Source organism: Xenopus tropicalis, chromosome 2, assembly GCF_000004195.4.
Source record: "Xenopus tropicalis strain Nigerian chromosome 2, UCB_Xtro_10.0, whole genome shotgun sequence".
In the NCBI taxonomy this organism is placed as follows: domain Eukaryota; kingdom Metazoa; phylum Chordata; class Amphibia; order Anura; family Pipidae; genus Xenopus; species Xenopus tropicalis.
This window is the reverse complement of record NC_030678.2, coordinates 151,319,452-151,345,028: the sequence shown is the minus strand read 5'-3', so window position 1 is coordinate 151,345,028 and position 25,577 is coordinate 151,319,452. Positions and strand designations below refer to the sequence as shown.

General features: G+C 37.2%; 1 protein-coding gene across 1 annotated transcript in view; it reads right to left on the bottom strand.

Moving 5' to 3' along the window:
* trpc4 (transient receptor potential cation channel, subfamily C, member 4) overlaps nt 1-25,577 on the bottom strand; it is a 113,052-nt gene that overhangs the window by 4,705 nt on the left and 82,770 nt on the right. Inside the window, exons 4-10 of the mRNA XM_002939583.5 lie at nt 23,402-23,735; nt 14,931-15,070; nt 13,091-13,407; nt 8,945-9,140; nt 7,029-7,223; nt 5,884-5,925; nt 3,959-4,048 (exon numbers count right to left, since the gene is read on the bottom strand). Coding sequence (XP_002939629.3) covers nt 3,959-4,048; nt 5,884-5,925; nt 7,029-7,223; nt 8,945-9,140; nt 13,091-13,407; nt 14,931-15,070; nt 23,402-23,735 — 1,314 coding nt within the window. The remainder of the gene's footprint in view (nt 1-3,958; nt 4,049-5,883; nt 5,926-7,028; nt 7,224-8,944; nt 9,141-13,090; nt 13,408-14,930; nt 15,071-23,401; nt 23,736-25,577) is intronic.

Sequence of the window (25,577 nt, the reverse complement as noted above, 5' to 3'; positions counted from 1 at the left end):
CTTGAATCACAGTAAGAACTCAAATTCAAATGTTTTAAATAAATTATCCCACCATCTATAACTAGCATTCATGTTGTTTCTACTAACCTTGCATCTATCAATGTGGAACCAACTGCCAATTAGTTGCCCATGAAACTTTGACAAAAGCTGCTTTTTCTTGAGGGGACATAGAGAAAGTACTTAAAGGGGAAGTAAACTCCCTTGATGAACATAGAAGCAGACAGCTAGAGCACAGTTTCTATGGGAACCAGCACTGCCATCTCTTCATTGGTGGTTAGACTGGACGAGGCAAGGGAGGGAACCAAGGGGGTTAAAGGATTATTTTCTGTTATTTGTAATTTTTTAAGGCTTTAAAAATACAGTACAGGTATAGGACCCGTTATCTGGAATGCTCGGGACCAAGGGTTTTCCGGATAAGGGGTCTTTCTGTAATTTGGATTTCCATACCTTAAGTCTGCTAAAAAATCAATAAAACATTAATTAAACCCAATAAGATTGTTTTGCATCCGATAAGGATTATTTATATCTTAGTTGGGATCAAGTACAGGTACTGTTTTATTATTACAGAGAAAAGGGAATCATTTAACCATGAAATAAACCCAATAGGGCTGTTCTGCCCCCAATAAGGGGTAATTATATCTTAGTTGGGATCAAGTACAAGGTACTGTTTTATTATTACAGAGAAAAGGGAATCATTTAACCATTAAATAAACCCAATAGGGCTGTTCTGCCCCCAATAAGGGGTAATTATATCTTAGTTGGGATCAAGTACAGGTACTGTTTTATTATTACAGAGAAAAGGGAATCATTTAACCATTAAATAAACCCAATAGGGCTGTTCTGCCCCCAATAAGGGGTAATTATATCTTAGTTGGGATCAAGTACAGGTACTGTTTTATTATTACAGAGAAAAGGGAATCATTTAACCATTAAATAAACCCAATAGGGCTGTTCTGCCCCCAATAAGGGGTAATTATATCTTAGTTGGGATCAAGTACAGGTACTGTTTTATTATTACAGAGAAAAGGGAATCATTTAACCATTAAATAAACCCAATAGGGCTGTTCTGCCCCCAATAAGGGGTAATTCTATCGTAGTTGGGATCAAGTACAGGTACTGTTTTATTATTACAGAGAAAAAGGAAATCAGTTTTCAAAATCTGAATTATTTGATTAAAATGGAGTCTATGGGAGACAGGCTTTCCATAATTCTGAGCTTTCTGGATAACAGGTTTCTGGATAAGGGATCCCATACCTGTATACTATTTTCTATTAATATATATATAACGGGGCCCAGGGGTTAGGAGAAATACATCATGCTATTATATGGGTTACTAATCCACAAGATATTTTACTCACCTTTGCTCAGGGTTGGGGGTTTTGTCACCACAAGACATGGCTTTTGAAATAATTCTAGTTCTTAATCTTAATAGCACTGAATAATAGCAGGACTCTGTACATATAGAAAATAATATATTTGATTCCATATCAATATGATTCACAGCTTCTTTAAGCAAGCTAAAGAAAACCATGCTTGGAAAATGAACTGGGAAACTGTGAGTTCCTTTGAGGCTGGGAGAAGCTAGATTAATGGCAATACACCGGGGGCTGAGAATAGATTTAATTCTACAGAAGATTTAATTCTCTTTTTATAACCAACAGCTGGTATATTGTAAGACTTCCTGAATTCTGTCAGCCAACCAAAAAAGCTTGTTTAAGTGGTCAAATAACATTAGTGAAATTCATCATTTGAAGCTGCTCCAGATAAATGAAAACCAGCCCACGTAGCAATGGCTTCTAGGACTTGCTTGCTTTGTTGAAGAATATACTGTACAAAAAGATTAAAGATAAAGCAAGTAATTAGGGCCTGCCATTGAACAAAAGCACACTGCATGCAGGGAACTGAATAGTATGTAGGCTGTAAAGCAGCTTGATTCCTTGGAGATTCTTTCTCCTTTAAAAATCTACATAGTAATAGTTATATCCTACTTCTCTACTGCAGGATTTGCACTCACAAAATGTGGATATATCTGTATTGGATAGTACACACCAAAATGATGCTGTCATAGCTATTTATTATATTGTGGAATGAGATAAGAAATAGCTTTCATGGCATCATGTTGGTGTGAGCAGGGTCCCTTTCTTTAAAGTCTACTATACAGTTCATGGCCACTTATTGGGTGGAAAATGGTGATTGTCATTTTTCATTTATCCTTTTATTTATGGCTAGCTGCCCTAGCTACTTATACTAAAGAGAGGAAACACAACAAATACAAATAAAATATAGAGGTGTGACATTCTATTCTATGTGTCTCAAATGCAACCTACAAATGGAGCAGACATTTTTGATGCATCTGTTTCTCACAACAGACAAACATGGTACCATTTATTCTAACAGGGAAAATGTTAAGGCTGTGTGTCAGATGCTTTAGTTGAGCCTACCTCACTGCTACATCTTCAATGATCCATTAATTTCATTAATCCATCCATTAATTTCACTAACCCAGTTACTGGTTTAATCCAAGAAACATTTTACTTTTTATCAAAGTAATATCCAAACTAAATTAGTCTAAGGGGATGGGATAAGGCATTTTGGAATACAGGTTAATAAAATAAATAAAGAAAACACATGCTTGAAAACTTACAAACGCACAAACCAATGAAGGAAAAGGTTCGTAGGCTTTAGGCTGAAAGTGAAATTCAATATTGGGAAAAGAATCTAACCCTCTGGTTATAAAACCAATATAAATCCCACCATATATAAGACTATAGATAGGATAGAAGTCTCCAAAAGATATTTGTGCCCCCAGCTTGTTCAAAGGCTATATGGATTTTTTTGCAAGGCCTAAGAAATAAAGTCGGACGCTGTTATCAATGTTAATACAATTTAGACCCTGTGCGTATCTGATAATTAGCCCATTACTACTTGTGAAAAATTTTAGTGCACCGTGCTAAATAAACAAAATGAGCTACTAAGCACACTTGTTCTGATCCAAAGGAAATGCAATTGACATATTTATATTAGATAGAGATGTGTTGTATAACGCGCTGTTGATTTGTTCCACTAGCAATATTGTAATAGTTTAAAGATTTAACACAGTGACAGCAGGATTTTGTTTGTATGAATGCATATATATATATATCATGCCTGTACATGGCTGCTCCTTGATGCAAATAACACCTTCGGAAAAGTATACCATCTCTAATCTAAGAAGAACAATTATGCCTACCATAATTACAATACAGCTATATTTATAGGAGAAATGTGCAGGGGCTCAATGAGCGGGTTGGCTACATCATCACTTGACATATAAAAAAAAGCAAAGCATGATATACTAATTAGAAATTCAATTTTAACACTGAAAACCCAGAGCATATTTATAAATGAACTTGTCAGGACCAAGACCAAATTAGATTTGTATCTGTTCAGAGATGAAGTGTGAAAATAATATGATGGCAGTTTCTATTGTTGAAGTATGTGCTGCTGAAAAAGAGCATAGGCATATAAAGCACAGACACTACTACCAGGAAAGCTTGGAAAACAGCGAATCAACTGACCAGATTGTCACAATGGTTCTTTAAAATAAATATTGACAGATACAAAATATACCAGTGTGCTAACGCCTACCAAGCAATCAGTATGTTTTAATTTATTTATATTTTTTGTGCAGGAAGTTGATCAAACATAACTATTGTTTAGTAATTAAGCAATAAAAAGTAAATGAAGTAAATAAAATACATTATGAAGGACTGCTCACGTTATTTCTCATGGGGAATATGTGGATTGACAAAGGTGGGGGGACTAAAAAAACTGAAAACTTGGGGGCAACCAAGATGACTACCAGTAAACTACCATGTTTTTGGTATGTTTTGCAAAAAATACCTTGTTTTTGTCATCTATGCTTAATAATTCCTTGTAAGCTTCACTGATAGCAATACTATACATAAAATCATCACACCTTAAAATTTTCCTCTGTTAATCCTTCTTCAGTCTTCGCATCCCTGATCATGGCAGCAACATATCTTTTAACCAGATTTTTCATAACCTCCTGTTAAAACAAAAGAATATTTATTGAGGTACACCTATTAAAGAACGGCTTAATGGGAACCCACTTGGCCCCCTCCCTCAGATATTTATTTTGACTGTTGGCTACTGGGCATGCTCAGTTCTTCTCAGCTCAGATTACTTAATGTCCCACCAGTCTAGCAGCCAACAGAGTGATGGTGTTGCTGATTCCCATAGAAACTCTGCTCTAGCTGTCAGCTCCTATTTTTTAACTCCTGTCCTGAGCTCAGCTTAACTACTACAGCGCTAAATCAAAGCAGAACATTTTTTCAAAGTAAGTTCTGCCTGTGTAAGTCTGCATTCCTGATTGCATGAACTTTACAGTGCACTGTGTACAGTGCACAGATGTCAATATCATTGATGATGTCAGCGGGAAAATATCCACAGGGTTAAATTTGTTTTAGAAAAATGTGATGGGGCTGACAAATGAAGAGGATATATGCAGTACAAATGAGTTAGGTGGGCAAGATGTGCCCACCTTATATACATGGTAGGAAAATGTAGACTTTACATTTATCTAGGTATTTTGGCCTCTGCAAAAAAAAATACACTGATTGAAGTGTTCCTATTCTGAAGACAATAGGGATTAACCCCACCAGAAGATTCTGGTAAAAAAAATATGTTGGCAGCTTTTAGAATTATTCAGGCCAGTATATAACTTTTCAGATTTCTATGATGGAATAGTGAGTTTCTAGCTTCGAAATTCAAAATTTACTGTTGGTTTATCACATCACTGTGCCCCTTAACCATACCTAGTAGTCCTCCTTATTTTCATGTAATACCTCTGGTGGACAATGGGAGAACTAGGTTGAAAAAAGCTGAACTGAATATATGCCTCGTTACTTCTGTACCTAGCAGCATTATTATTTCATTTGTATGTCTGATATATGTACATTTTTTTATTACAGTTGAGTGCTGTCTAACATCTAACATTTCTACTCTAATGTGCTTATTTATCAATTTTTGAGTTTGTGACATGGAGAGTTTTTTCTTATTCGAATAAACTCAAATGCTTGCTTATTTATTAATATGTTATTAATAAGGAAAACTTGTTTAAATTAAAAACTCAAATACCTGTACCTCGAATTTGCAAGTCTACAGACTTGAAAAAAACCTAGACAAACTAAAAAATCTCAAATTGGAAATATGGCTTGACTTTTCATAGGACAACTCCCATCGACATCTACATAAACTCGCAAGCTTTTAGATGCTGAAATTTTACATTCAAATTTTAGGGTTTCTTCCATTTTATAAATATTGGACATTTGCATTTTTGTACCGTAATTCAAATTTTTAGAGTTTTAGCGTAAAAAAACTCAAATCGCAGCAAAAATTGAAATTTGATTATTCATAGATCAACCACTAAGTATAGTAGTGTTGTTGATAGATATAGCACAGGATTGACTAACCCCTAAACTGTGAAGAAGGTGAGGGGAACTGCACAGTGGGGATAGAAGGAAACTACTAAAAACTAGGTTGGGTTAACCTGTAATTACTTCTTTTATCCCTTTCCCTTAGTTGGAGTTGGGAGTCTTAACCCTCTATACAACAGGTTTTAATTAATGATGGGCAAAATAATTTGGCAGGCATGGATTTGTGGCAAATGTATGTGTTTCGCCGACTGTCGCCCACATCAAAAAAACGTGTCACCCGTGTAAAAATAACAGAGCGTGTTACATGCAACACATTTTCGCTGTTTCTCTCATTTTTCACCATTTCGTGCATCTTTTGCAAGATTCACTGAGTTTACGCCAAAATGGGACTGATTTGCTCATCACTAGTTTTAATGTTATAATATTGAAAGGAATAAATAATTACCTGGTAATGATTGTGTCTTCGCAAATTGTCAGCTGCTCTTCTCTGTAACATTGAAAATGTGGAATACATGTCAATAAAAACTGAATTACAAATATGTGTTTATTCATTTAATGAACAAAATTGACCTAAGTATAAGGGTGAAGACACATTGAGCTACTAGTAGCAGCTACTTGTCGTGGCTACTAAAACAGACATTGCTGATCATTTACTGATAATTGTCCCTACGTGTGTTTTAGCAAAGGCAATTCCCAGTACTGTCTATGGCAGGGCAATTTCTGGCAATTAGTAGCCCTGATGAGTAGCTGCTACTAAGTAGCTTTGTGTGTCTTCACCCTAAAGGTTGCCAAACACGTAGTAATTTTGATCTTTCGTGCGATGTTAGTCATCAGTGGAGGGATCATTCCCACCCGCCACTGACATTCAGGGCTGAATCGTCAGATATGGAGGTAGAAACAATAAAAATTCGACCTGCTTCTGCCGATTCAGCCCTGAATGCAGATTTTGCTCAGGTGCCTTCAATGGCGCCCAATCAAAATCTTTTAACCTGGCCGATTAATGATTCGACCGTTATTCGCAGCCTTTTGCGATATCATTTGCCTCGTTGAGTCGCCATACATGCACCGAATAACGTACGAAACAAGGTTTCGTACAATATCATCTGTGTGTGTATGGCCAGCTTAAGGGTGAAGATACACGGAGCTACCAGTAGCAGCTACTTGTTGTGGCTACTAAAATAGACAATGCTGATCATTTACGGATAACTGCCTCTACAGTATGTGTGTTTTAGCAGAGGCAATTCTCAGTATTGTCTATGGCAGGGTATTTTCTGGCATTTAGTAGTCATTAAAAAGTAGCTGCTACTAGTAGCTCTGTGTGTCTTCACTCTAACAGCCTTCGCCAGCATTAATTTTAGCTTCTTTAGTTGCAAATGTTTAATATTACAACCCAATTTTGCCCTATCAAATGTAAGAGAAAAGTCCTATGCTTATTTATTAGCACCTTGACACATTGCATCACACAGAAGCTAGAAGGCCAATGATGTTATCTCCCTACTGTAGAAAAGTAAATTTGCTATTAGACTGTGAAAAAACGTTTTCATTCTTTAAATATAATGCAGTATAATGTATTATTTTAGATTCAATTACCCCTATTGCTCCAAAGCTTTCAGGTTTCCTTTTCATTTTTTTCTTACAGATCTGTTTTCTTATCCATTTAATTAAATACCATAAAGACTTTGGGCTTGGGATAATGTTAAAAGGGGTGGGAAGTGTCCCTCCTTCTTCAAAGTAGCTCATCCACAGCTTTGTTCTTGCAAACTTCCATTCAATGTCTGCATGGTCCTAGCGGGAAAAAAGTTAAAAAAATCACAACATTTAACATGAATAACTGAACTGATGCAAAAATGAATGTTTACTAAAAGACATTAAAGTGCAGTATGATTGCAAATAATCATTGTCTATATCTGACCCTCTTACTCATCTTGTTTTCATAGTCCCTCTTTGGTGTCCCATCCTATAGTCTCATTTACCTGTTCCTGTGTTCTTTACTTTCCAGTTTATCTTAAACCCCTAAAGCAGGGGTGTCAAACTCAATCACATAAGGGGGCCGAAATGTAAAACACAAGTCGCGGGCCCAATTTTTTATTAAGATAATTTTGGATAGATCCTACCTCACCCTGAAACACCATATAACGAGCCATCCTCGTGCATTAATCATGCTTTGAAAATAACAACAGGCACAAAGCACACTGTAAGCAAAACAGTTCAATTACAAACTCAACAGTTTTTAATACATTTAGATATAATCCTTCTTTTGAAATTTAGGTTTTAAAATTGCTCATATATTAGTTTTCTGGCTAGAATCTTTCTAAATGAGAGAAGCTTTGTTCAGATTAACATATGTGCTGTAGGTGTAAAGTGCCTGTGTTTTAAATAAAAGAATACTGTATTTCTGTACTTATTACTTTAATTTCCCTTATTGTGAGTTTGGAGCGTGACCAATTACCCCGTGGCGCTGTGACTGCCTTACCCTCACAGCGCCACAGGGTAATTATTCTGCAACACCCACATCTGCAGGGCAGAACGTAAGAGCGGCTGCTTGGAGCGCCTGGAGTGGCCCAGTCAGGGAATTGGTCACGCTGATCGGACAGGCAGTCAGCGCCGCAGGCCACATAAAACAGCCAGGCGGGCTGGATTTGGCCTGCAGGCTTTGTGTTTGACATATGTGCCCTAAAGCGATTCTTATGCAGGTATAGGACCCGTTATCCAGAATGCTCGGGGCCAAGGGTATTCCAGATAAGGGGTCTTTCCGTAATTTGGATCTCCATACCTTAAGCCTAATAAAAAATCAATAAAACATTAATTAAACCCAATAGGATGGTTTTGCATCCAATAAGGATTATTTACATCTTAGTTGGGATCAATTGCAAGGTACAGAGAAAAAGGAAATCTGTTTTAAAATTCTGAATTACTTGATTAAAATGGAGACGGGCTTTCCGTAATTCCGAGCTTTCTCGATAACTGGTTTCCGTATAAGGGATCCCATACCTGTATATGTCTAGCAATATCAGTTTAAACATATTGAAGTAACCATTGCTACAAATGATGTTCTTTTATCTAAAATCCAGCAAAAATTCTTTGAAATCCCAACTCTTGTGCAAAACTGAGGAACAGCTTAGCCTGGGCAGATTTTTTTTCAACATTTGTGGTCTCTGGGTCAAAATCCAAGAATTAGCATCTACCTTTTCAAATTATATTATCCTCATATTCAATTATTTTCTCTATTCTCCAGCATTGCTGTGTCCGTAAGCTATAGCAGTGTTTTCCACCTTCAATTTTGGGTCCCAGGCATAAAAGTCTTTCTTAGGCAATAATTATTTTAACATTATTTATTCCTTAATTATTTGCTACTTTAAATAGCTGACCCTCCGGGTCAAAATAGATGTGCAGTATTGAATTACAGACCGACATTCTCAACTAATAAATGATAAATAAAATGTCCAGTATTAGATAGTATATGTTTCTTTAAATAAAAAGTGTGAAAAATGCAGAAAATGACTTACAGCAATAAGCTGGTATGAATTGTTCATCATGGCAATTAACATGTTTAAAAGTACAACCAGAGAGATGACATTATAGGTTCCAAACATTGTGGCTCCAACAAATTCCGTGAATTCGTGTTTTGGATCTACATTTGTCACATACAAGTTGATAAGGCCAAAAATAGACCAGAACAGCGACTGCAACGTTTCAAATAACCTGAAATGGAAAAATATGTTAGTGGAAAAAACACAGTGACGCATCCAGTTATTCAGTAAAGGCTGATTACAGAGAGGGAAAAGGGGTTTCTGACTGAAATTGCAGTATTCTGAATATTATTATTATTCTTTATATATACATCACTAATTATTCCCATCAGTCCCTGCCTCAGCGGAGCATACTTGCACACAGACACACATGCTAGGGCGAAATAATCCGGCAGACATGGATTAGCTGCGAATTTCCCCGTTTTGGTATTGGCTGATTGTTTTGCGAAATGGGCGAAATTCGCCACAAGTCGCGCGCACATAAAAATATGGCGCTTTAAAAAATTGTTGCACACATCAAAAAAATAACACACGCAACAATTTTTTTTGATGCGCAACAGTTTCGCCCATTTCCTGAAATTTGTACAAATCTTTCGAACAAATTTTTTGCTCATCACTACTTCTAGCATGTTTTTGGACCGTGAATAGAAAAAAGAAACTCACAGATACAGGGAGAATATACTGTACAAAGTTAACACAGGCAGCTTAGTGGACACCAGCGCTGGATGGCAGCAATTAGAGATGAGCGAACCTGCCCCATTTCCCTGCGCCGGAAAATTTGTGAAACAACGTAAAAATCCTGCCGCGGCCTTGCCTATTTTGCCGTGACCATGCCCATTTTTACACAACCATGTCCAATTTGCAGCGACTGCATCTATTTTGATGTGACCTTTTCCGCAGCGACTTTTCAGGGAAGTTTCGTGGAACAATTTGCCAATGGCGGAAATTCCCTGCGAATCCATGCCTGACGAAAAAAATCGCTCATCACTAGCAGCAATATTAACCACGGTGCCACCATGTTATTATAAGGAATACACCAGGCAAATGTTATAAAGAAAACTAAGTGATGAGGGTTAAAATAGGAAAATGAATAATTATTACATTCAGTAATAATAATAATAATAATAATAATAATAATAACAACAATAATAATAATAAAAAAAAGTCTGATAGTCAAGGTAAGGCCATGACCAGTCAAACAGGGCCATAAACAGCACTATTCACTTATAGCCTTTATGGAATGATACTATAAGTCTATTCCAGAACTGGTATTTCCCTGCCCTTAAAGGAACAGTAACACCAAAAAATGAAAGTGTTTTAAAGTAATTACAATATAATGTACTGTGGCCCTGCATTGCTACAACTGGTGTGTTTGCTACAGTAACACTACTATAGTTTATATAAATAAGCTGCTGTGTAGCCATGGGGGCAGCCATTCAAGCTGGAAAAAAGGAGAAAAGGCACAGGTTACATAGCAGATAACAGATAAGACACCATTGTATTCTACGGGGTTTATCTGTTAGCAGCTATATAACCTGGGCCTTTTCTTCTTTTGAATGGCTGCCCCCGTGGATACACACCAGGGTTTATATAAACTCTACTAATGTTACTGAAGCAAACACACAACTTTTACCAGTGCAGGGCAGCAGTACATTATAGTTTAATTTCTTTGAAATATATACATTTTTTGGTGTTACTGTTCCTTTAATGCAAAAATATTTAAAGTTATAGGAACAATTAGCCTGAAGAACATAATTAATTGTTAGGTACATCTAAACACAACAAATCTAATAGCTGCTCTGTAGCTAAATGAAATCCTGCAGAACAGAATTGTATGTGACTAAACCAGCTGGAGTAATTACATTTCAAAAACTTTAATCAGTTGGGCTATTTCCTATACTTCATGCTTCTTGCTTGCTTTCATGCTTGCTTATTTGGTTACGTTCAGAAATAGTGCGATAGTCTAATAAAAGGTGAAATCTAGTTCTGGCGGGATTAAGTTTTTGCCTCTTTGTAAAATGACTTTTCTATGTGAAATGACCTTACGCCTACGTATCTAGGAAATAATGGCAAAGGGCTTTATTCAGTTATTTCTGCACTAAGCATTAAAGTGTTTGACCCAGAGGGCAGATTGAAATCAAATAACATGTCGCTGTTCAGTCGAACGCATATAAATCCACAATAAACACAATTTAAAACATTCTTCAGTAGATACCCTAATTCTTGCTCTGTATGTAATCTATAAATTATCTTTAAATGTATATACTGTATTAAAGGACATGTAAAGCCTACAATGTTTATCAGTTGGGCACGTCTCCCCCACCCAAATGGCATAATTTGTACTGCATATATCCCCTCCCCTTGCCAGCACCATCACATTTTCCTACAGCAAATAGCAGCTTTCACCCGGAGGCCATTTTTCCTCTGATACATAATCAGTTACATTTAAATCTGCAAACAGCCTACACACACAGACCCTTATTCAGCATACATTTCTTCAAGAATACAGGCTCACACAGGCACAACAAAAGTTCTACATTGTTTGAGCTGAGCTCAGGAGAGAAAGTTAGGAGAAAAAAATTGCATCATTTTGTACATATGTATCTATTGCTTCTCAGATAATATGTATTTGTCATTGTGTGTATGCAATGAATGGCTAAATCCAGCTCCATTACCAGCTATCTGGACACATCTGTTCAACCAAGGGGCTTGGACTAAAAGAAACACAAATTTTGGGGTGTCCAGGTTACCCCTGTTTCTCTATCCTGGACTTTGAGCATAATAGAGTGGGGGGGGGGAACACTTGCAGAGGCAGCGGGTTAGGTTGGCCTACTAGTTTGGATAGTTCTTGGGAGACTGGGGCTGTAGTCCCTGCAGATGTGTCTGTTAGTAATGAGCGAATCTGTCCCGTTTCGCTGAAAAATTTGCAGGTTTGTCGTGCGACTTAAAAGTCTTTTACATGACCGCGTCTATTTTGTCGCAACTTAAAAGTCTTTTACATGGCCGCGCCTATTTTGCCGCGACTTAAAAGTCTTTTACATGACCGCGTCTATTTTGCCGCGACTTAAAAGTCTTTTACATGACCGCGTCTATTTTGTCGCAACTTAAAAGTCTTTTACATGGCCGCGCCTATTTTGCCGCGACTGCGCCCAATTTTATGAGACCGCAACTTCACAGAAGTTTTTCAAAACAATTTGCCAATGGCAAAATATGGAAATTCGCTGCAAATCCATGCCTGGCGGAAAAAATTGCTCATCACTAGTGTCTGTGGCCAGCCAGCTGCCTGGGCTTTTCTTTTTAACTCTATTACCTACAACTTACTCTGATCCCCCACCTCTGCCATCATGTAAAATGGCCCTCTGGCTACATGCCATGTTTTAAATGTGATTGTGTCTTGCAACTTAAGACCTTCCTTGCATCATGTCTAATGAGAGGAAGGCTGTCAACAGCTTAAAGGAACAGTAACACCAAAAAATAAAAGAGCCTTAAAGTAATAAAAATATAATGCACTGTTGCCCTGCTCTGGTAAAACTGGTGTGTTTGCTACAGTAACACTACTATAATTTATATAATAAGCTGCTGTGTAGCCACGGGGGCAGCCATTCAAGCTGGAAAAAAAGGAGAAAAGGCACAGGTTACATAGCAGGTAACAGATAAGTTCTGTAGAATACAATAGTGTTTTATCTGTTATCTGCTATGTGCCTGTGCCTTTTCTCCTTTGAATGGCTGCCCCCATGGCTACATAGCAGCTTATTTATATAAATTATAGTAGACTTTCTGAAGTAAACACACAACTTTTACCAGTGCAGGGCAGCAGCACATTATATTTTAGTTACTTTTATACACTTTCATTTTTTGGTGTTACTGTTCCTTTAAGGGTCACTGGAAGAGCCTCTCTGTAAAAGAGTCAGCTGACCACATTATGTCCTTTTATAATGCTATGCAACATTCCATTATACATTTGTAGATGCACATGGGACATGTATTAATATATTAAAACTGCCACACAAACTAAATACATAATTGCCCAAACACCTTTGCTATTTATACTAAATGGTTACCCCATGAATATCAAATGCCCAAAGGTATTAACATATTAAAAAAAAGAGATTGAAAACTTACGTTGAGAAGGCATTATTCTGTTTTTCACACCTGATTCCCTTGCAGCCTGAGCTTTTAGCATCCGCTTCATAGTAGAAATATAATTGGTTCAAGCCATTTGCGAATGCCAGCAATACAAGGCAATATATAAAGAGAAACTTTAAAATATCCAGGAGCATTCTCCCTAAAGAGATTTGTAGAGGACCCAGGTGAGAATTTGCTGTGAACAATGAGATCAGTCTCAAAGAGCTAAAGATGTTGGCAATTGCGAAAACTGCTTCTGCCACCAGGGTAGGGTGAAACATCTCCCATTCAGCTCGATTGCGCTGTCCGTGAAACTGCAAAAAGGAAAATATTTATGATGTGAGTCTTAAAGTATAAATTGTATTCTTGTTATTCTAGAAATAGAAAGAACCATAACACCCACACCAAGGCCTCTCATTCACTTTGTATAGATTATTGAAGTAAAACCGAATGTATTTTGATGGACTCATTTTTTTTTTTTTTTTTTTGCAAACTTAATTAAAAATGAATTGCCAAGGTTGAAATGGAAATTTGGGAATAAGGAAAACCCAAATCCCACTGCTTTTATAAAATTTTAATTGATTAGGTTGCCGTTTTGCATTAAATCCTTTTAATGAAGGATGCATTGTCCTCTTGAAGGGTCACTCTACATTAAACTATGAAAGAATACTAAATACATTTTATATAAATTGTTGTAAAGTTGCCCATATGTAGGAACACATTGGGGCAGATTTACTAATCCACGAATCCGAATCCCAAATGGGAAAAAATCGGATTGGAAACGAACATTTTGCGACTTTTTCGTATGTTTTGAGATTTTTTCGTAGCCGTTGCGATTTTTTTGCGAATTGTCGTGACTTTTTTGTAGCCATTCCGACTTTCGCGAATAATCGCAACTTTTCCGTAGCCATTACGACTTTCGCGAATTGTCGCGACTTTTTCGTATTGATCGCTTTCGAACTCGGCGCTACAGTACGTTTACACTACGAAAAAGTTGCGACAATTCGCGAAAAAGTCACGACGGTTACGAAAAAAATCGCAAAATACCGATCATTACGAAAAAAACACATTCGGACGCTTTCGGTCCGTTCGTGGATTAGTAAATCTGCCCCATTGACTTCCTACTTGGTCATTCTTGTTTGAAGCAGTAGCCTGTTGACCAGTGAATGGGCCCCTGATTGATGTCTGATCAGGGCCTATTCAAATATTGATTGGACCAAGCAGAATACATGGATGTGGTCAATGGCCAACAGGTCTTTATATGATCTAATCACATGTAAACCTCAGCGGCCCAAATTAACTCTTCCTGTGATAAAGTTTTTGACAAATATTATATAAATAAGCTCCTTTATAGAAGAGGAGTAGTGATGAGCAAATCTGTCGCATTTTGCTTACGGAGAAAATGTTGTGCAACAATTTTTTTCCTAATTTTTATGTGGTGAATTTTGACGCCAATGGCTAAACGCGGAAATTCGCTGCCTACCATATAAGTTTGCCCATCACTATAGTGGAGGCATCCATGCAGGACTGTAGAGGCCATTTTGGAAAGAAGATACATAAGATGAAGTGGTGATAAGAGGGGTGGGATTTCTTTCATGACACACACATACAAGATAAGGACCTTTCACAATAGTGTCATTGCTGCCCAAACTTTTATTTTTTGCAGATAGAGAAATGTAATCTTTAAATGCATATAAAGTATTTCACTTTTTGGCATTTCTTGGTCTTTAATGTTAAACAGAATGCCATAAGGGGTAAAGTTACATTTTAAACACTAATAACATCTTAAGCAATTTAATCAACAATTGAGTTTGGATATTAGAAATAATGACTCTACCTTAACATATGCAACAATTTTCAATGATATTGTTGCTAAATACAATGAATTCATTACAAAATCCATCAAGTTCCACCAGTCATGGATGTAATCCTGGAATCCACCGTCCCACATCTGTTTAATTTCTCCCCATATGAAACCTGTTGATGATTTACAAAAAGCATGTTTAGTTTAGTTTTCAAAAAGGAATTTTATACTAACACCCTTATCAGCTACCCACTAGTCTAACCACTAGTCTAGTCTAATACCAGTTTGTATTTATTCATTAGTTTGCCTTTATTCGTTCTGTAAAGTGAAATTCACATTAGATCTTGGGATACATTTGTACATTGACACAAATCATAAATTGTGTTGCTGTAGGTTAAAACTGCAACTATTCTAAACAAAAAGTTTGACATCCATTTTTAATTAGAGGTATCTTATTGCCCAGTAGTACTGTCATGGGAAAACGTGTTTTTTTTTTTAAAACCCATCAGTTAATAGAGCTTCTCCAGCAGAATCCTGTATTTAAATATGTTTTTCAAAAGCGCAAACAGATTTTTTATATTTAATTTTGAAATTTCACATGGGGCTAGCCATATTCTTCATTTCCCAGGGTGCCACAGCCATGTGACCTGAACTCTGATAAACTTCAATTACACTTTACTGCTGCGCTGCAAGTTGGAGTGATATCCCCCTCCCAGCAGCCGATCAGCAGAACAATGGAAGGGGGGCAAGATTGCAGCTCCCAGGTATCAGAATAGCATAGTAAGCAATCCAAATCCGGCTTGGGACTCCTCTAGTTACATGGGAATAGGAGAAAAAATAGGCTACCTGAAAGCTCCTTCTGAAAGCTCAGACTCAGGCACAATGCACTGAGATGGCGCCTACACACCAATATTACAGCTAAAAAATACATTTGTTGGTTCATGAATACGTGTGAGCTTTGTACCCAGCACTGTATGCACGTGTGGCAGGTGGGGTGCAGTTTTTTCAAATACATAGGACTCTTTCAATTGAAAGTGCATAGCTGTTTTTAAAATGTACTGTGCACAGGCTCATGATTGTATTATTTCACAAATAATAATGTATTTTAAATTGATATCTGTTAGTTATTGCTGCTTTACATATCACAGATACAATTCTTTCGAAGGTCCTTGTCTAAGAACAGATGGCTAAGTATGTAATTCAGCTGCTTCTAATTGTATATACCTGTATAAGTGTACCACTCAAGTAATCTAATAATACATGTGACTAATTCTTCTGCCAGTCAAAAGAAAACAGAATTGTGTGACAAAACATACAGGTATAGAATCAGTTATCTGGAATGCTTGGGACCTGGGGTTTTCCAGATAAAAGATAGTTCTGTAGGCCTGCTAAAACCCATTAAAGCATGAAATAAACCCAACAGGATTGTTTTGCTACCAATATGAATCCAAGTAGCTTAGTTACCATCAAGTACAAGGTACTGTCTTATTTTTACAGTGAAGAAAGAATTTTTAAAAAAATGCTTAAATGGCCTTCAGTATCTAGTAGAATTAAATCTAGAAACAACTGGACTTTTCTGAGTTTTTCTTGAAAACGTTTCAGCACTCATCCGAGTGGCTTCTTCAGTTCAAATGACTGGTAGGGAATTCCTCGGTATGTAAACCCTTGATGGTAGTTCAGACAAAGACGTCTAATCACAATGGTTCCATTGAACCTATTTAGTTAGGTGTTAGCTGAAACTAACAGATGGTTTGAAAGAGGTGTGAAAGAGGCCATTTACAGTATGCCAGCCTGGAAAAACCATCCCTGAACAGAGGAGGGGGCTTACCCGCACAAAAATCGCACATAGTAAACAATTCTGAGTTCTGATGTGATAATTCTGATGCTCTTACAGAATGGGATTCTAACACAGTTGGAAAGGATCAAGGTTCAGCTTTCATTTAGAAATATAATGCATTTCATTACAGCTGCTGGAGAAGTAGATTCAGTTTTGCCTTTTAATGGCAATTACTGCAATAGAGCATTAAGTAGATATACAGCTACTATGCACATTTAAATACCGGGGAGCCACTCGGATGAGTGGTGAAACTTTTCAAGAAAAACTCAGAAAAGTCCAGTTGTTTTAGACTTAATTCTACTAGATACTATTCCTATGTATTGATATTTCCTGTCACATTTTTTCTTCATTTGAAGAAAACTGTGGAAAAAAAGAAGAGTTTGCCTTTTTAACTCAAATGTATCAAATTTATGAACCAAAAAATCACAAAAAAAATTGAGTTACTGTTGAAGTTGGTATTCAAGACATTTTATTGTTAGGGTTTGTAATACACATGTTTTCAGACAAAAATTAATGGACCAATGGAAGGATGAGTCTATCAGTAACAGACTCATTGAAAATAATAAAATATTAAATGAGAATGAGTAGTGATGATCTAATCTGGCCATTCTACTTTGCTAAAAAATTATGTAAACTGCAAGATATGGATTGGAATAGAAAGGGTCTTGCCATTTTTTCTGCATTTCTTCCCCAACAAGGACTGAGTCTAGTGATGAGCAATTTTTTTCGCCAGACATGGATTTACAGCGAATTTCTGCATTTCGCCATTGGTGAATTGTTTCTTGAATTTTCACAGAAGTTTTGAGAAACAATTCGCCAATGGCGTGGTCACGTCCAAACAAGGCACGGTCGTGTAAAAAAAGACGCGGGTGACAAAAAAAATGCAGGCGACAAAAAAACCTAGTGACAAATGCGTTTTGCGAATTTTCCGATGTTTCGCAAATTTTCTTGCTGTTTTGTGAATTTTATGGAGTCTAGTGATGAAAATTCACGAAATACAGGTATCACGTGACTTTTTTTGATGTGCACAATTTTTTTGGCACACCATGCCTTTTTTTGATGCTGGCATGCCCTTTTTTTTACATGTGACATGGCAATTTTCTATTTAGGATTACCCAATGGCAAATACTACTAAAAAAGTATATTCATATGAAAATGGTTTGTTTAGATGAAGCAGAGTTTTACATATGAGCTGTTTTATGCAATATATATTTATAGAGACCTACATTGTTTGGGGGAATAGTTTTCCTTACACATTTATTTAGAGAAGCTTACCCTCATTAAGTTTAGCATAACTTTAGTGTGATGCCAAATGCAATACCCTATTCTACATCTCTCACCTTGTCTATTTCTGATCCTGTCCTTTCCCAACCCTTGTGCCTTTTGGGCAAAGCCCTCTTCACCTCCTGGTTATCGGTTGCTTTGCTATTATTATTGTTAATAATAACGACAAAAACAATAATAATATAAAATAATAATATCTAAAAAAATAGATTAGTACTTTCTAAAAACTGTACGATTTCCCCCAAGCCTTTAAGTTAGCTGCTGGCATCCTCCCAGAGTGCACTGCTTGCTGCTATTTTTAATGGATTTTAATAGGATAAAAATATGGCAAACATTACAATTTAAAGCAAAGTTATGTACTATGGTTAGTGATGAGCGAATTGTTTTGGCAGCCATGGATTTGCAGTGAATTTCCGCATTTCACCATTGGCAAATAGTTTCGGGAAACTTCTGTGAAAATTCATCACAAAAAAATTGGCCACACGTCAAAAAAGGTTGCACCCGCGTCAAAATAGCCAACTTTTTTTGACGTGTGTTGAATTTTCGTGTAAGAATGGGCATTGCAGGTCACAGGTCTCAGTAATAAATAGTTGGAACAAAATACATGATAACATTTTAGTGCATGTTCAACTCAAAAAAAGTTGCTCTAGTCAAAAATGTCACGTGGTACCCACGTTTCACAAATTTTTGGCAGTTTCCCAAATTTTCCACAGTTTCTTTTTTCAGCTAAATAAAACGGGACAGATTCACTAATTACTAATAATAGTAATAGTTCAGTGGGGAAATTTAAACTGCTGCCATTCTGACACTATTTAAACCAGGGTCCCCAAACTCTGCACAGTGTTTTTTACTATATGTCTGTGGTCCTAGGTTATAAAAACTGGGTGGAGCCAACATCAGCCAATCAGATTTAATTCAGTAACTTCACATGTTTTTCAGACCAACATGAAGTTGGTTCTCAAACTTCCCTTTCTAGTTTGTATTATAGTAAGGGATGTAGTAGTTACCATTTTAGTGTCATGCTGAATTATTTACATGAATTCATTGCTGTATATCACTGTTACAGTGATATATAAAACTCAAAAAGTAAATTAGCTTGAATGTTAAAATGACACCCACTGGGGTGATTTACTAATCCACGAACGGATGGAAAGCGTCCGAATGCGGATTTTCCGTAATGATCGGCATGTTGTGATTTTTCCGTCGCTGTTGCGACTTTTCCGTAAATTGTCGCGACTTTTTCGTAGCCGTTACGACTTGCGCGTATTGTCGCGACTTTTTCGTCGCCGTCGCACCGAGTACGAAAGTTTCGGATCCATTCACGCTTCAGTATTGTGACTTTCCTTGGGCCAGGTTGGAGCTGCAGAGTGCCATTGAGCCCTATGGGTGACTTTCCTTGGGCCAGGTTGGAGCTGCAGAGTGCCATTGAACCCTATGGGAGACTTTCCTTGGGCCAGGTTGGAGCTGCAGAGTGCCATTGAGCCCTATGGGAGACTTTCCTTGGGCCAGGTTGGAGCTGCAGAGTGCCATTGAGCCCTATGGGAGACTTTCCTTGGGCCGGGTTGGAGCTGCAGAGTGCCATTGAGCCCTATGGGAGACTTTCCTTGGGCCGGGTTGGAGCTGCAGAGTGTCATTGAGCCCTATGGGAGACTTTCCTTGGGCCGGGTTGGAGCTGCAGAGTGCCATTGAGCCCTATGGGAGACTTTCCTTGGGCCGGGTTGGAGCTGCAGAGTGCCATTGAGCCCTATGGGAGACTTTCCTTGGGCCAGGTTGGAGCTGCAGAGTGCCATTGAGTCCTATGGAGGGTTGGAGCTGCAGAGTGCCATTGAGCCCTATGTGAAAGGCTTGCCCGCCTTTTACGAGCTCTCAATACGAAAAAGTCGCAATAATTTGCGGAAGTCGTAACGGCTACGAAAAAATCGCAACAATTCGCGCAAGTCGTAACGGCTACGGAAAAGTCGCGATGGCGACGAAAAAAAACCGCAAAAAATACGAAAAAGTTGCAAAATGTTCGTTTCCAATCCGATTTTTTCCCATTCGGGATTTGGATTTGTGGATTAGTAAATCAGCCCCACTGACTACTATAGAAGCTTGGCTGCTTTTACTTGCTAAATGTTTTTCTTTTAAATTTACAAGATTTTTTTCTATTGATAGAAAGTTTGAAAAACTTGATTAAAAAAAATTGGAGATTGCAGATAGTTGTACAGTTTCTTCTATTTTAACTAGCATCTTGGATCCCTCCTAGTAAATGGATCAATCCTATTTATTCTATTAAAATGATCATGCCATACAAGTTACCAGAAGCTTGGTGACTAGCGATAAACAAATTTTTTAGGTAGGCATGGATTTGCAGCAAATTTCCGCACTTCTGTGAAAATTTGGCGAGGAAAAAAGTGTCAAAAAAGTTGCGGTCATGTAAAAATAGGCGTGGTCATGTCAAATTGGTCATGGATGCGTCAAAATAGGCGCAGACGTGTCAAAAAAAGATGCGGGCGACAAAAAAAAATGACGTGTGACAAAAATGGCGCACGACAAACGCGTTTCACTCATCACTAATGGGGATTATAAATATGACTAGACAGCTGCATCCACACCCATAAAGATAGGGAAACCAGAAAGATGTTTTTTTTTTTAGCAGCTTAGTTAAGTTTTATAAAGGCATCTATTTGTTTATTTTCTCATACTCATACCTTTTTCTGGAATGTTCTAGTCATATGATAAAAAGCAGATGTAGCTCTATTGTTCAAGATTCACTTGCTTACTATGAGATATGAGTAGAAACCTGGGAACTGTCACTACATAAAAGATATTACAAAGGCTTTCAATAAAGCATCACATATACGGTACAATCGCTAGTGCGTTGATAGAAATTAGCTTAAGAATAATTTACAGAGAATAAATATCAATAAATATTTTCTATTGATACAGATTCAAGGCGTTGATAATGTCTATGAATCTGTGCTACTATTTCAAGCAACTCCAGCCTCAACAGTCTTTCCTCATAGTTAAAATCTTCCATCCCTATTATATCTCTGCACTCTCTCTCTAGTTCATTAATATCCATCCTGGATGGAGCCCAAAACTGCACTGCATACTCAAAATGAGGTCTTACCAGGCAAAAATGTTTTTCATCCCACATCAGAGGTAATTGCCTTTTTATTCAAGAACTTTATTTGCTTTAACAGCCACTGAATGAAACTAAACAACATAAATATTGTTATGCATACATGGGATCCCTTATCCCTTTAATCCCAAATGCTCTGAATTATAGAAAAAGTCATCTCCCATAGACTCAATTTGAATCAAATAATTCAAATTTTAAAAATGATTTCCTTTTTCTCTGTAATAATAAAACAGTACCTTGTACTTGATCCTATGATATAATAAATCCTTACTGGAGGAAGAACAACCCTATTGGGTTTAATTAATAATTAAATTATTTTTAGTATACGTAAGGTACAGAGACCCAGACTATGAAGAAACTCCTTATGCAGAAAAACCCAAGTCCCAGTAATTCAGGATAACAGGTCTCATACCTGTAATACATATAGAATAAATATTTTTAGCAATACCTAAATATCCCAGCCTTAAGCTAGATCTCATTGTTTAGACCTATAATTTGTTTATTCTTGCATTCAGTATGCTGTATCCAATGAAGTAAATATCTTCTCTGCTTTGCCTCCCAGCTTTAATTGCATGTGCTGTATATGTCTATGTCCAAGCCAGCCAGCCAGCCAAACTTGCAATCCACAGCAATTTCATCCTTCACACAGTAATTTTCCCCTCTGGCTAACAGCAGACACAATAACTGGTTTGCTTGTTTTACATTTCATTACAATGCTAAGATGATCGGTAACATTGCCTTATCTAATTTGGGCATACCGGCAAGAAGCTTAATACAGCCATCTTATACCATTTTAGTTTTCCATATAAAAGTCGTGATAAACATTTTGTTTTTGCTGGCCCCAGTGCTCTTCCATATTTCAGAGATGCACGACAATTAACAAGAAGAATTGTCTGATAAAAGATAATTGAATCATCCATAAAAAATGGTTGTGTGGTTCAATTTTTGTTTAAAATTCGAAGCAAAACTTTGGTGAACCCCATTGTATAAATAACCCCAAGCCCTACTGCCATTGCATAATTAAACTATTAAATATTTTTCCTGCCATATAATATTGCCTTGAAATATTAATGTAATTCAAGCTTTCTGTGCTCTGTTTGCTCTGCTTCAGGTGACTTCTTGCTCATTTTTTCATTTAGCTGTTCTGTACGTGTCTAGCGGCTTTCATGTTTGTAGACAGAAACCATATTGTGCTACAAAGATCTTCAAGGCAACACAAGTGCAACAGAAATAATCCAGCCATTAGGACTATAGTATTAAGCTAGTACTAGAACTATTGATTTTGATTAGTGATAAGCAATTTTCACCAGGCGTGGATTCCCAGTTAATTTCTGCACTTCGCCATTGGTGAATTGTTTTGCAAATCGTCTGGGAAAATTCACAGCAAAACAATTTTGCAGCACCCAATTTACAGCGTGGCATCAAAATGGCTGTGGTCGCATTATAATAGTCATGGGCATGTCAAAAATAGTTGTGCACAACAAAAAAGTCACACGACACTCGCATTTCATAAATTTTGGCAAAACTTTCTGTGTACAGATTCGCTCATCACTAAATTCGATTGCTTTTTAAGTAGCGGCAATAATAACACCTGGATTGTTGTGCCTAAGGGCAAGGGCACATGGGGCAGGTTGTCAGCCTGTGGGTAAGCACAGCTACCATGGGCCATTGATATTTCAGCTTCTCTAGTGCAGAGAGTTCTACTGAGCCCTCTGCACTAACAATGTGGCCCCCCCTTGCCCACCCCTGCTGCAAAAAAAAACTAAACATTGAGGGGGAAGGGGGTGGCATCCCCTAGACCACCCTAGGGCATCTCTGTGGCTGCAAAAGGCTTTGTGGCAAAAAAAATTTGCCAATGCCTAAATGCGGGATTTTGCGGCGAACCCATGCCTGGTGGGTCTGCAGACCCCAGTCCAACCCTGCTCTTACCCACAACCACCCACTCTAGATTATTACACATTTAGTAAGTGTAAGTAATGGCATATGAATTTTTTTTACTACAAATCACACTTTAAAACTGACCCTCCAATGGCCCTACGAGCAGAAAATAATGCTTACTTATGGCCCAGAGAAGCATGCTGAGTATTATGTACACTTAATAATATGTATGTACTGTAAAATTGATTTTTATGTATTAGAATCACTCTGTGACCCTAACTTGCCCATTACATGCCTAGATAAAACTGCTTATACCTAGAGGGAAAGTTCTTTTGATACATTTAATATTTTACTCTGTATTTTCTTTAATAATGCATTTACCCAAAACCCACGGTAATATCATCCACTCAACAATGGTTGGTGCGGGTCCCTGCAGAGACTCTGTCTTGTTGATGTTTTGTGACGCAAGTAGTAGAAGGAATAGAAAAGTCAAGTATGATGCGGTGTGACAGATGAACTTGATGAAAGGCTTTCTGATGAAGAGTCCGAAGGTGCTTTTGGGAGCTATCAAGTAGCAGCAAGAGAAGGCGGGGAAGAGCAGTCCTACTATAACACAGGTCACCATCTTCACTACCCAGTGTCTTCTCCTCCAGCCAGGAAACTCATCGTACCACCGGGAGGCAAGCAGCTGTTGGCAATTGGGCTGAGCAACAAACTGGAAAATCAAATAAAGAGAAAAATAATTGTCTCTCTAATTGCAGTATATATATATATATTACAAAAGAGCTTTAATTAACCTGTACAATATATCATTATAAATGTATCCTATAAATAGTGCTTAGTGACGCCATCCATAACAGTTGGTAACGTGCATTAAAATTGAGTGCTTTTCATTAAAAAAATGGTATTGTACAGGTATGGGATCCGTTATCCTGAAACCTGTTTTCCAGAAATCTCAAAATTACAGGAAGGTCATCTATCATAGAGTCAAATATTTAATCAAATAATTAAAATGTTTAAACATTATTTACTTTTCCTCTGTAATAATAAAACAGTACCTTGTGCTTCATCCTAACTAAGATATACAGTAATTACCCCTTATTGGGGGCAGAACAGCCCTATTGGGTTTATTTAATGGTTAAATGATTCCCTTTTCTCTGTAATAATAAAACAGTACCTGTACTTGATCCCAACTAAGATATAATTACCCCTTATTGGGGGCAGAACAGCCCTATTGGGTTTATTTAATGGTTAAATGATTCCCTTTTCTCTGTAATAATAAAACAGTACCTGTACTTGATCCCAACTAAGATATAATTACCCCTTATTGGGGCAGAACAGCCCTATTGGGTTTATTTCATGGTTAAATGATTCCCTTTTCTCTGTAATAATAAAACAGTACCTGTACTTGATCCCAACTAAGATATAATTACCCCTTATTGGGGGCAGAACAGCCCTATTGGGTTTATTTCATGGTTAAATGATTCCCTTTTCTCTGTAATAATAAAACAGTACCTGTACTTGATCCCAACTAAGATATAATTACCCCTTATTGGGGGCAGAACAGCCCTATTGGGTTTATTTAATGGTTAAATGATTCCCTTTTCTCTGTAATAATAAAACAGTACCTTGTGCTTCATACTAACTAAGATATAATTAATCCTTATTAAAGAAAAATAATCCTGTTGGGTTTATTTAATGTTTAAATTATTTTTTAATAATAATATTATGGTATGGAGATCCAAATTCCAGGTCCTGAGTAGTGATGAGCAAAATATTTCAGCAGGCATGGATTCACTGCAAATTTCTGCCTTTTGCCTTTTTTTCACAGAACTGGCACAAAAATTTGTAGCAGTAAACTTTGCAGCGCAGACAAAAATTGTTGTTTGCATCAAAAAAAAAACGTAGACAATTTGTTTTTACTTCGTGTCATTTTCGCCGATTTGCAAATCTAGTTTTCAAGCAAAGCGAAACAGGATAGATTCGCTCATCACTAGTCCTGAGCATTCTGGATAACAGGTCCAATACCTACATTGTATTTATAGTATTTACTGCAAAGTATAAGCACAAACAGGGGTGCAGTTATTAAAAATTAGAGAGTGGGAATACAATTTACAGTTGCAATAAAGTCCCTACCCTAAAGAGTTTATAATCTGTTATGGAGAAGAGACAGAAACAAAATGGGAAGGGAAACAAGTGCATACATTAGGGGTGTGTTGCTGCTAAAGAAGGCTAGAGAGGCAGGAAGGCCCTAAAGAGCTTGCAGTCTATTAGTGGGAGGAGACAGAAACAAAATGGGGAGGGGAAAGCTCAGATTCAGGCACAATGCACTGAAATGTCGCCTACACACCAATATTACAGCTAAAAAAATACATTTGTTGGTTCAAGAATAACATTTTAAATGGCAGAGTGAATTATTTGCCCCATAAAAATCATGACAGAATCCCAGAAAATGTTGAATTTACATATATTGGAAAGTTGCTCAGAATTTCATTTTTGCCCATTATCCAACATTTTATTTTGTTGGTAGTTTTGCTAGCCATTCTCTTCCACTGCA